The 12,757-nt window shown below is 52.8% G+C and overlaps 1 protein-coding gene and 1 long non-coding RNA gene across 2 annotated transcripts in view; both read right to left on the reverse strand.

Moving 5' to 3' along the window:
• The window catches only part of LOC113963686, a 77,833-nt gene that overhangs the window by 57,283 nt on the left and 7,793 nt on the right, over positions 1-12,757 (reverse strand). The window lies entirely within an intron of this gene.
• On the reverse strand, positions 10,432-12,542 carry SOX1 (SRY-box 1). The gene has a single exon (XM_027675082.1). The coding sequence runs from the start codon at positions 11,707-11,709 to the stop codon at positions 10,582-10,584; it is 1,128 nt and encodes a 375-aa protein (XP_027530883.1). The 5' UTR covers positions 11,710-12,542; the 3' UTR covers positions 10,432-10,581.

Genomic DNA, 12,757 nt, shown 5'->3' on the forward strand with positions numbered 1-12,757 from the left:
GTCCCGTGTCCCCTCTCCAGGGACAAGAGGCGTTTATCTCCGCAGCGATTCCACAGCCTTGGCCCCGGAGCTGCTCCCCGGGTGTGGGGCTCCCCACTGGCACCCACGCTGCCACCACCCGGCCTCTTCCTCTCCACCCCGTTGAGGACCGCCTTCCCCCACGGATGGGGCAGAATCCTGCTCCCCACGAGGAATGCTGGGAGGTGTGGGGGGGAGTCGTGAACATCCTGAGCAGGAGCACCGGGGCGGTGGGGCGGGGGACCCCCGGGTGGAGGTGCCACGGCGGGGCGGGAAGGGGCTGTTCACACTGCTTTCTGTAAGAAACTACTTGGCGCCGTCGGAGGGGCGGGGGTGGGCGCACGGGAAAGCCGGGTCCTGGGCTTCATGGAATAACGTTTGGCAACTAGTTTGTCTAATCAGGTTGATTTTCAAAGCAACGGCCTCTTCAGTCCGGACCGGTTTGAATCAGCAGCCCCTTTGGCTGGAGGCAGGACGGCAGGAGGCTTCACCGCAGCTGCCTCCACCCCTGCTTTCCGTGCGAAAAATCCTTTTTTCCCTGTTCGGAAAAAGGCAGCCGTCTTCCACAGAAAACTCGAAGACATTTTTCGAAATCAACATTTCACAGTTCCGTTTGTTGTCTCCAGAGAGACAGTGGAAATCCCTCTAAGCCGGGTGTTCTCGCTAAGCGAGGCGTGCGCACCGGCGGAGGGAATGCCGAAGTTTCCCCTTCAAGTGTTTTGTGGCTGCACTTAACTATATAATGCCCGATGACGGAAAGCACTCTGTTCCAGATGTTGTCCAGCTGTTTCATAGAATACGAATGGAGCTTCTATAATATCTTTTCTGCCCTTTCTTCATTTTTTTTAATTATTATGTCTCGCACCACAAAAGCCAAACGCTATCCACCGTGAATTTTAGCTTTTATTTTCCGCCTCCATACTTCCATTCATCACTCAATTTTCACGCCTGTAGCGAGTCCTCTACCTGTTAGGCAATAGGTATGTGATAATAAAACTAGAAGGTGAGACAAGACCCCTCGGCTACCCCTGAATCTGGTGTGTAGCTCTGTGCACATGGCGAGAGACTTGCATTCTCCAGCAAACGCCCGGAAACCATGATGGGATGTTCCCAAGTACGTGACGTCATTGCATATATTCATGAAGCAGTTGGTATCCCTACATTGATTTTTATTAAAGATTCTTTTTTCTTTTTTAATGTGTACTAGCTTTTGCTCGTTAAAGGAGATCAGCAAGAATATCTTGAGGAACAGAGACCATGTTTTAACAAGGGACTCTGAGACTCTGAGTTTGTCTCTTTTCATGACAATAAGTTTACCTTTCAACTATAGTATTTTGTCTTATTGAGCATCTAAGGCTACCCTAAGATAGATGATAAATACAGACGTCCAAATAGGAACCCTTAACTGTGAGTACATGAACATAAAGTTTAGGCATTACAAAACATTTAAAATATGTTTGAGATGCACGAACACGTTTAGTTTCCTACCCCAAACTACCCACTGAATAACACAGCTACATAGCAAGCTTCTACCAAATTAGGCTCATTTGGTCACCCAAGGATGCCTTTTGCAATAACGCTACTTCGTTGCTTTCCTTATCTTAAATATCTGGATATGTGGCATGTTCATCATAATGAGCTTGTCCCACTTATCTAGTTAGATGAGCTTTAGTCTGGGACCCTAAGACTGAGATGTTGCTATATTCGGGAAAATCACGCAGGACTTTCCTCTGCAGCTCCCTAATCAAAGCAAAACGATTAGAAGACTATTTGTCCCTATGTTGTGACCCAGAACTTAGCTAAATGGACGTTTTAGCTGGAAGAGTAGCAGAAACTTCCTCAGCCTTGCTAGAATGTTAGAAACTGAGAGGAACATAAACATGCTTTTTGGAGGAGAAATGCATGTTCTGCTCTCATTACTTTGTTCTCGGCTGTTCCATAAGACACATAAGTAAAGATGTGACACCAGAGCATTGTAAAATGCACTGCATGCCTATATCCCTCCTCTTCATTCTTATGGCAGCTCAAGGCACACCACTGAGGAGATTTTTAGGCCAAACTCCATGCCTCCCTTACTCGTATCTTCTTCCCCCCCCCCCCCCCCCCCCGAATTTTATTCTTCCCGAGCTATATTATGGAATCTGACATTCACAGTTCTTCTCCAGTCTCTCCACCTTGACATATACAAGCTTGAGCTCACCTACAGCTGCGTATTTTAAAAGGCGTTTCCCACTCAGTTTTGTTTTCTTTTTCATGGTCCTTCAAGGTAGAAAATGCACGTGCTCACAGTGACTAGATTGTATAGCATTTTGTGTTTTGCATTATTTCCTACATTTTAACATCGGGGAGGAGCGGGACGAAGACAAACCGTGACGCCTTCACCTGCCCGGGGACTGAAAAGCAATTTAGAGGAAGGTAGGACTGATAATGCGCGAAGGTACAGATAATGAGAAAAAAACCCCAAACCATCCCTTAACAAAAGCAAAGCCTCTCTCACTCTTCTGCTACCTACAGGTGAAATAAAAGATAATATGGAAAGTTAATCTAATCACTTGATCAAGGGATTGCTCAAGATTTTTTCAAAAGATAAAGATATCCTATGTGCTGGGCAAGAAGTCCACAGTTGGAGTGAATGTAACTCGGAAGCACCGTAGCCGGTTTCAGATTTTTCCCCACCACTTAGGAATTGTTTTCATGTCGATACTTCGTTTTGAACTCCCCTGCTTGGGCTTTTAGGTCTTTCCTGGCTTTGGGCTACTTGTGTTTCTAGCTCCAACCCTGAACAGCCATTCATTCTTCTAATGTGATTAGGATTGAACTATCCACTGTCCAATGATTCTAGCAAGACAATCTTCCTACAGATTTTTTTCTGCATTGGAGGAAAAAAAAAAAAGACCTGAATTCAATACGTCTGAATTCTGTGCGAGACAATTTTTGGGTAGGAAATAAACATCTCCCTACACCCCCGGCACCTTCACCCCCCTCCGTGGATGTATGGTGCCTTTGTTCACCGCTAGTTCCTAGTTGCTATGGAGTTTTACGCCTTGGTAAACTATATTTCGCCTCCTCCCGGTGAAAGCTATTCTTTTCCTAAAGGCACACTTTGCAGACTCTGGTCCTTCCCCGCTTCATGTCGGCTGCAATTCCTCAGCCCACGCTGGTCTGCTCCTGAGTGAAGCCACCTTTTCCCACTCGGATCTCAGCTCACCCTCTAGCACTTGCCCAATTGTTTGACCACCGACAGATGCTCTCCTGCTTCTCCTCGGTTTCATTGTCCTTTTTTTTTTTTTAAGGTTCCTGAGGGATAGTCCCTCTATCTGAGAGCTGCAGTTAACCGTGGCACACGTCTTCTCCAAATCAATGAGAGGTGTCCAGTCTGAAAGCGTGGACAATGAGATTTTACTGAGCATGAAGCATATTACCCCCAAACCCGTCCTGACAGGCCGTGCTAAAGTATTGAATGACTTTCTTGAAACGAGACCTTTCTGAAGACTCCTCCCTTCAGAAAATTACTCCGTCCAGGAAAGATAGGCATGAAACTGCACGAGGGCACCCCAAGGCTTTGTAAATTGGGGGTGGGGTATGTGTTCTTTCTCACAAGGTCCTATTACTTCTACCCCAAAGCCAAGGAGCAATGTTCTTTACCTTGGCGGTTGCTCTTCACTCAACACCAGCTCCACACGTGTTAAAGGATGAGGTTTTCACTTTGGTAGTTCCAGACTTTTTGACGGCACATACAGCAGTGTGATTCAGCTCAGTCGGCTCCTACTGACTTCTAGCCTATCCTACAGAGGCATCGCTAGGAGTGTCCCGGGTTTAGGCACAAGGACTTGAAGGGCTTCCAGGTCTCCTGCTAGCACCCCTTACCACTTTGGGCATGTGGCCACAGGAACAGGCCCCATACACAGCACCGTTGTTACATCAAAGATCCTCAAGAGCCTCTGACCTTTAGTTGGTTTATCTTTACTTTTGCAAATTTTCCTCCAACGGTAAAATGGTTCACTGAGTGTAAAAGTCAACGGGCTTTCCCTTCAGTCTCTCTAACTAAAGCCTCCGGTTACATCTGTACCTGCACACCAAGTTCCCCCATTCCTCTGCCTGCCGTCCTGCACCTCGGGGCCGTCCCTGTGTCCCAACTCTTTCTGACGTTACTCAGCAGAGGCGCGGTGGGGTTGGAGTCAGCAGGCAGGGAGACAGGGAGGCAGACAGGCAAGGCCCTGCCTGCCCTGCACCCATAATCTGTTATCCCTTCTTCCGCCGCGCCAGCGGGAGTCGGCGCCCACCGCTCCCTCCCGTCCCTCTCTGCAGCCACTTTGTTCACGCCAGCCCTCCCCTCCGTGTCCGGCTCGGAGCCCTGCAAGACCTGACACGTTTTATGTTTCATCTCTTTTGGCCTTGCCTTTCCAGTCACTTTTCCGCCAAGCTTTGCTGTTTGACTCCTCTCCACCTCGGCTGTGGGAAACTCATACCTCATTTTCCCCCCAGAAAGCAGCATCCACCCCTACCCAACCTCAGCACGAACCCAGGGAGATTCGCTTAATCTTGACCGGTACCCTCTGGCCCAGCCTGCCGCTCCGGGGCGCCAGCCCTCCCTGGAGCTGCGTGAGTGCCCGTGGCGCTGGGGAGACGGAAGGGCAGCAGAGCGAGAGGGTGCCGCGTTTCGCAGAGCGGGGCCACGCGTGGCAGCAGGTGCCTGGGGCTTCACTCAGCACTTTTAGGAGGTATGTCTCCGAACCGGGCCAGGCCCATCGGCTTCGAATCGCCTTCGGCTCGGACAATGTGTACAGAGGCGCTCGGTGCTGTTTGTGGAGTAGTGCCAAACCACCCAATATCCTCGCTTTTGGGGGCGCTGAGTTTTCTGGAAGAGGAGGAGCCAATATGCCGCGAGGTGGAGGGACCGTTTGCTTCTCCCACCTTCCCCTCCCCCTCCCCCAAAAATAAGAAAATAGCGTGTGTCTTCTCCCCGCCCTGTGCAGTGTCTGTGTGCGTGGGGTGTGCGCGGCACGGCGGAGCGGCGGCGCCAGGGCACGGCGGGGCGCGGAGCGGCAGCCGAGGCGCCCACCCGCCGCTGCCGGCGGCCCGTCGGGGCGTGCCCCCCTGCCCCACTCCCATCCCCCGCCCCCGGTAGCCGTGCAGCAGATGGCCCGCGGTCCGGGAGGGCGGCCTGCGCCCGCCCGCCGCTGAACGCATGACTGGAGCCGGGCTTTGGTGTCGCCCATCCCGGGAGGGTCCCGTGTGGAGTTCAAGGGCGGCCTTTGCCGGCTGACAGCAACGCGCTTGTTTTTCCCAGATATCTCGGCCCGCCCCCGCCTCTCACGCCTGGAACCCTCCCTTCTTGCTTTCCCCTCCTGCTCGTCGGTGAGAGGCCAATAGACTGCGGTCGGGAGATGGGGCGCACCGCAGCATTCTCCTCACCGCCACTTGCTGCAGCTCCCCGACCTCCCGCTGGGACCTCTCTTCTCCCACCCTCCCGGCTGTGGCATTTTCCTTCTCCCCGCAGCAGGGCCGGGGCCTCCCCCACCAGACTCCCCCCTCCACGGCGGGGTCTGGTCTCGCTGGCTGCCCGGCCGGCCGCTGGCTTGCAGCGGGAGCCGTCGGTGTTCCGCCGGGTGATTGTAAACGGGTTTGACTGGCCGTTGATCCCGGGGTCAGGACTCTCCTCGCTAATCCCTCGCTCTCCAAACACCACCCCCCGCCCTTGTCCCCGCGTTCTCCCTCCCTCTCTCTCACCCCTCTCGCCTCCTTCAACCCCCGTTTCCCTCTTTCATCATTCATCTGCAGCCCCTCCGACGGCATCGGGGGCACTTCGCTTCCTGGGGCTGCAGCTCTCAGAGATCCACTCGCACCCCACGAACAACATTCCCCAGGCCCACTGCTCCACGACTCTGGGGTACTTGCTTAGCGAGGAGGGCCCTTCCAGCAAGATCAGTCCCCCGCACACTCACACGGACAGACGGACACCCTGACGCTGTCCGCCTCCAAGGGACTGCCCCTTCCCGGCACACCCCACGTGTTGCTGAGTGTAGGAGGGAAAGCGAGAGCTGGAGCTTACTGGGGGGAGCTGTCAGAAAGTGTGCGCGAAGGGGGGAGGGCGGGGCAGAAAAGGGCAGGGGAGGGTCGGTGAGTGCCAGGGAAAGGCGGGGGTATTGCGGGGCGTGGGAGAGCGTCGGCGCCAGGCCGGGGAGCGCATCCCGTCCAGATAACCCTCAGGCACCTGCTAGTTCGTGTCTTTTAGTTCCATGTTACTCTACAGCAACTCTCAGATCAGACGTTTCGTTTAGTTTTCAGCGGGGGAGTGTGTATGTGTGATGTTGTGGCGCCTTTTTTTTAACGTTGTTTTTTTTTTCATGGTAGTTTACGCATGATAATAAAATGCTATAACCTCGTCAGACGTTCAGGTGACCCGGCCTGATGTCGTTTGCATGTGGCGCAGCTGGGAGGGAGGGTCCTCACCACCCCTCCGTCCAGTGAAGGAGCACTTCGCGGGGCTTCTTGTCCCGCTGTGGCCCTCCGGGCTCGTTGGCTCTGATTTCTGGAATCGTCCCTCTTTTTATCTTCACGGACGATTTAATGTGCCCTCCTCCCCCGCTCCGTTGCTCCCAAAGGCTCGGAGCCGTCCCATCGATGCCCCGCCCGGTGCTTGTTGCGGTGTGACTCCGGCTGAGGGCACGGAGGAGTGGAACTTGAGGGAACGGCTTTTCCCCGGGGCCCAGCGCCACTCCTATGAGCTCAGCGAGCCACGTACGGTGGGGGGAAGGAGAGGGGGAAAAAAAAGGGGGGGGAGAACCTTTGGGAAAGAACTGTGGAGTTCAGGCCAAGTTTGCGTTTTGGCTCGAAGTTTGGAGCGGATCAAATCTGTTATCGCTCTGTGCCTCCTGTCCTTCTGGCTGCTCTGCCGCCACCCCCCTCCCGGGGCAGAGGGACCCTTCATCACAGCGCTGACCACGGGGGCGGGATCTGGCCCATGGGGGGCCTTGACCCCAAGCTCCCCACGCTACACGCAGCCTAACTCCGCAGAGGGCATCTCCACCGCGCTCCCCTTCGCCTTACTCCCTGGATTGTCCTTCCTTTTACTGAAAACGAGATGACTTTTTGGTTTAATTCTTCCACATACGCGATTTTAATAGCTCTGTCAATCATGTTAAAGGAGGAACATTTCATACAATTTTAGATGTAATGTACTTAAACCATAAATCGCTTAAACCTATTCTTAGTTTTGCATATTCAATTATTCTCTTATATATAACTCGCACAGCAAAAAGCCCGAAGACCTAATTATTTTACTGTACCTAAACCCAACTCATCTGCCTAGGAAAGTTGTTTCGTTTGTATACCCAAACGTGAAGTTTAACTCAAGTAAAGTGAACTGCCAAACCAACCAGTAAAACACAAGCAACAAAAAAAGCAGCAAAAAATTCTACCCTGATGATATTTCGGGGAGGGCGGTGGGGTGGGTGGATGTTTTTGGTATTTTGTAGTGGGATTTTTTGGTTGTTTGTTTGATGGTTTTTTTTGTAGTTTGTTTTTTTTCTTTTTCTTTTGGAGGGTGGCCTTTCGCAGAGCAAAATGTATTTCTTGAAAGGCGGGCTGAGAATATTCGAAGCTTATTTGAATATAACCGAGATTGGGTCTGTGTAATCCACTTGTGTTGAAAGTGCAGGTATTCCCATTATTCTAGGCATAACACCATTGAGCCGCAAAATTCTGAGGGTAGGAGGGAAAACTCGTTGAAAGGAGATCATTTAGACAGCCGTAATATTTCTTTTTTTAAGCGTTTCCCCATAGTATTTCTGTTGTTTGGCCGCAAATAAACAGATGTTTATTTGCTTTTCTCCCTTGACCATCCCAATCCTCCTATTCCATCAGACGTGTTCAGCGATACAGGATCGTCTCACTGGGATTTTTCTATTCTGCATAGTCAGCAAATGTGATTTTCAATAGCTATGACCCGTAAAGAAAAGATACGTAACAGGGTTGCATCAGATGTATATGTGTCTACATGTGCATATGTACACACACACACACACACACTCCTCTTCGGTCATGATGCTATCTACAGTGTGTATAGATATTTAGTACGTAGTATGCACATGAAGGAAAGCACATTTCAAGAAACAGTTCAACAGGTACCCAGCTTAATCTGCATATCTAAAGGTACGGCTATTAATATTTTAAATTACATCTAGGACTGTGTTTGGCTGGAGGTAACGGACGCCAGGGAAGTTTTCTCACATTTTCCTCCTTTCTGTGTGCTCTGTTCGGAGGCTGAGCATTTCCAAAGTCGCCTGTTGACTGAACCCGCACACACCTCTCTGTGATAAAGGCTCAAATAGTTGGGAAAAAAAATGTGTGGGGCTTATTTTCGGTTGAAATCAATAGACACCTTCCATGAAAATTCTGTGTTCAGTTTAAAGCATGAGTGATTTATACAAAATTATCAATATAACTCGGAAGAGTTATATATGTCAATTGACATGTGAGCATTATAGAAGAAGTGCAATCTCTAACAGGGACCAAAACCGCTCCCCATTAACCAACTAAAACTTCCGCACTCACTATGGACGAAGTATTTATTCGCCAGCGCTAAAAGATAATTTAAAAAGTCCTACAGCCTGCTGCTGCCGACATTACAGTCATGGAAGTTAATTTTGTTTCCTTTTGTTTAAGTACTTATAACTATTTTAAAAATTCATTTGCTACAGTAGTTTACAGCAAACTTTTAATTCTAACATATCGAAAAGTATCGATCAACAGCTAGAAAAAAAATTAAATTTCAAAGCATTGAACAACATTCTGCAACGAACTGACATGCATCGTTTCGCTCGACAGCTTTAGCACCAGTCGCTGAAAATTGAGGGGAGGGAGGCCGTCGGAGGGGACAGAAACGTGTGACCCCTCCGATTCCCGCTCGCCCCCCGGGATGCTCCGGAGGTATGGGGCTGCTTTTCGGGTTTGAGATTTAGAGGTCGCTTTTCTTTTCGAGACGCGCAAAACTAAGCTCTTTCCCTTTTCAAGGTGTTAATTACAGGGGAAGTGTCGCGCTGACCGGTGCCTTCTCGATTCCCGGGGAGCTAGGTTCCTCCCCCGGGCCGGCGGGAACTCCCAGCCGAGCGGGGACCCGAGGCGAGCAGGGGCGGGCAGCACCCGATCATTCCCCAAGGGGAAAGTTACTGCCCCGGCAAGGTCTAGACCACCAGCCCAGCCATAAAGTCCACAAAATAAATGTTCACGGCTAGAAGAGTAACGCAGTAAGAGGCTTGCAGTAAGGAACGAGTATTAAAATAAATCTACCTTCATCCCTCCCGATTTACACAGGTTAGGGAACATCGATGTTTACTGTAGATTGCACTTCATTCTGTTTGCCGCTGCTGTTTAAAACTTCCTCCCCAAGATTCAGGTTTACTCGCTTTATTTCTAGGTTTACCATGGTAAATACTACTAAGTTCTCCAGGAAATTTTTGTTTGTTTGTTTTTAAAAACCAGGTGACTTTTTCCGCTTTGAAATTTATTTAACTCAAAAAAAAAAAAAAGGACGCATCCTTCAGATTTCTGTTTAGCAGAAAGGCTTTTTAGTAAACTATGTACAAAATCTGAATTCCTTCATAATGCCTAAATAAAAATTATTTCACAATGCATTTACAAGAAATGATACAAAAAGGAAACAAAACCGAAGAGAAAACAAACAAACAAAAATATCCAGATACAATAAAATTTTACAAACCTCAGGAAAAAAAATGTAGCTTCTAAAAGAAAAAAAAAGTTTTATAAATAAACAAACAAGTAACAAAAAACCCCCAACCCAACAAAACCGCGAGAATATCTACAAAAAACTTTTTAATTGTTCTTTTGGATTTGCTTTAGTACATGAGTAATAAATGAGAACTGTTTCCTCATCAACTTCGAGTTAATTAGTCAATAAAAAGCCTTCGCAAGAAGCGATCCGTGACTGAAATCGTAGCAGTTCCACGCGGTATAAAAGTTGGCATCGCCTACAACTTTTTGTTGGTATTTTTTGTCTTTTCGCCATCGTTTCCCCCCCTTTCTCCTTTTTTCCTCCCTTATTTTCTCTTTCTTTTCTTTTGCAAATAAACGCACTATGCCTCTTGGGTGAATGATAAATACTGTACAAAAAGTCTCGATAAAACACGGAAGTTCAGTTTAAAACTAGTTTCGTAAACTAGTCCTTCTAAAAAAAAAGGTAAGTAAAGCAACCGTTACCTTTTTTCTCTCTCGTTATTATTATTATTATTTATTATTATTATTACAAGAACATCAAAACATTTCTGTACAAAAAGGAAGGAAGAAAGAAAAAAAAAAAAAAGAGAGAGGCGGGGAAGGGGGGGGGGGAAGGGGGGGGGAGGGGAAAAAAAAAGGGGGGGACCCGGGGGGGGGGGTGGGAGGGGCGCGGGGCCGGGACGCGGGAGGGCGGCCGGGGCTGAGCGTGCGGTGGCAGCGGCGGGGCGCGCAGTCCAGCGGAACGGCCCGGGGCCGCGGCCGGGGCCCGGGAGCCGAGCCGGTGCTCGCACCCGAGCCTGCCTCCACCGCTCCGGTGCCGGCGGGGGTTCAGATATGCGTCAAGGGGACGGTGCCGTTCACCCCCGTGCTGGCGCTCTGGTAGTGCTGGGGCAGGGAGTGGAGCCGGCTCTGGGCGGCAGCTGCCGCCGGATCACCGCCTTCCCCGGCCGGTAAGTACATGCTGATCATCTCCCGCAGGTCCCCAGGGCACGGGGCCCGCGAGTGCGAAGTGACGGGCGGGCTCACGCTGGGCTCCGACTTTACCAGCGAGCCTAGGGCGCCCAGCGCCCCCGAAGAGGCGGCCGCCGCCGCCGCCGCCGCCGCCGCTGCCGCCGCCGAGTTCTGGTGGGGCTGGGAGCCGTAAGGCAGGGCGCCGTACCCCGAGGGCGAGGCGCTCATGTAGCCCTGCGAGTTGGAGATGGGGCTGTACTGCAGGGCGCCCATGTCGTAGCGGTGCATGGGCTGCGGGTTGTGCGGGTGGTGCGGGTGATGGGGGTGCGGGTGGTGCGGGTGCCCTCCGCTGCCCGGGTGCTGGCTGTAGGCGAGCTGCGCCTCCTGCATCATCGCCGCCGCCGCCGCCGCCGCCGCCACCGAGCCCGGGTAGGCGCCGTTGGCCCAGCCGTTCATGTGCGCGTAGCCGCCGCTGGCCGTGCCGCCGGGGCTCTCCAGCCGCTGCCCAACGCCGCCCGGGCTGACGCCGACGCCCATGCCCACGCCGACACCGGCCGGGCCTCCTGCGGCCGAGCCGGCGCTCAGCAGCCCCCCGGCCAGCGAGTACTTGTCCTTCTTGAGCAGGGTCTTGGTCTTCCGCCGGGGCCGATATTTATAATCCGGATGCTCCTTCATGTGCAGCGCCCGCAACCGCTTCGCCTCGTCGATGAATGGTCTCTTCTCGGCCTCCGACATGACTTTCCACTCAGCCCCTAAGCGCTTGCTGATCTCCGAGTTGTGCATTTTGGGGTTCTCCTGGGCCATCTTCCGGCGCTGGCCCCGCGACCACACCATGAAGGCGTTCATGGGTCTCTTGACCCGGTCCTGGTTCGCTTTGTTCCCCCCGCCGCCGCCGCCGCCACCGCCTCCTCCGCCGCCTCCCGCTCCGGTCTGCCCCGAGAGGTTCGTGGGGGCCTGGGCTCCACCGGGGGAGTGCAAGTCCGTCTCCATCATCATGCTGTACATTCAAGTAGCTTTTTTATTTTCCACCGGCGCCAGACGTGAAAAATGAATCAAACATAGAGGAGCCCGGGCGGACGGGGAGCGAGCGAGGTGAAACCCGTTCGTATCTAGGTAGCTACCGCCGTGGAAAAAAAAAAAAGAAAGGAAAAAAAAAAGAGGAGGAGAAGAAAACCGCGAGGAGGGCGATCGGCGACCCCACTGGCGAAAAACTTTCTCCCTTTTGCAAACCACTTTCGGGGCTCGGCGGCGACGGGGGTTCGAGCTGCTCAAACAGGTGCACGGCAAACTTGCTGCTTCACTTGGCGCGGCGGGAGGAGTGCGCAGAGCCGTCGGCGGTGTCCTCCGCTCGCCGGCGCTCCCCGGCAGACGCGCGCACACCCCTCCGCTCCCGCTCTTATCCTTAACGGAGCTATTTTTTTTTTGTTCTTTGCTGCTAACTTGGAGAGAGAGAGGGAGGGAGGGGAGAGAGCGTGTGTGACTTGCATCCGCTGATCGCAGGTGAACGGAGCAGAAGAGAGGAGAACCCACCGCCAAGCGAAAAGGAGGTGAAAAAAAAAAAAGTATTTAAACGTTAACTGAAAAAAAAAAAAAAAGCGGGAGGAGGATCAGGGGAGGGAGGGGTGGGGGAAGAAGCCCAACCAAAACACGCGCCGAGCCCGGCGGCCGGGGCGCGGCGGCACAGTAATTTGCTGGCGGTGGTCTCCCTCCCGCGGCCCGGGCGGGACGGGCCGGGAAGGGGCCGGGACGGGGCCGGGACGGGGCCGGGAAAGGAGGAGGAGGAGGAGCCGCCGGGCGCGCGGGCGAGCGGCGCCGTAGCCATGCGGCGCGCGCCGAGCCCGCCTTAAATCGCCTGCCGGCGGCCAATGGGGGTACGCCGCCGGGCCGTGATTTGCATGTGGCGCGCGCCGGGCGGTGACGTGCGGCGGGGCGCGCCGCACGCGGGGGGGGCGCGCGGGCCGAGGGGGCGCCCCCGAGGCGGGGACACAACACACCCCCATCCCGGCCATCCCGGCCATCCCGGCCATCCCGGCCATCCCGGCCATCCCGGCCA

Source organism: Neopelma chrysocephalum, unplaced genomic scaffold (genome assembly GCF_003984885.1).
Source record: "Neopelma chrysocephalum unplaced genomic scaffold, ASM398488v2 Primary Assembly neopelma1_25, whole genome shotgun sequence".
Classification (NCBI taxonomy): Eukaryota; Metazoa; Chordata; class Aves; order Passeriformes; family Pipridae; genus Neopelma; species Neopelma chrysocephalum.

Excerpts from the sequence above, each read along its gene's own strand:
- SOX1 (XM_027675082.1), bottom strand. The coding sequence starts at position 11,709 with ATGTACAGCATGATGATGGAGACGGACTTGCACTCCCCCGGTGGAGCC.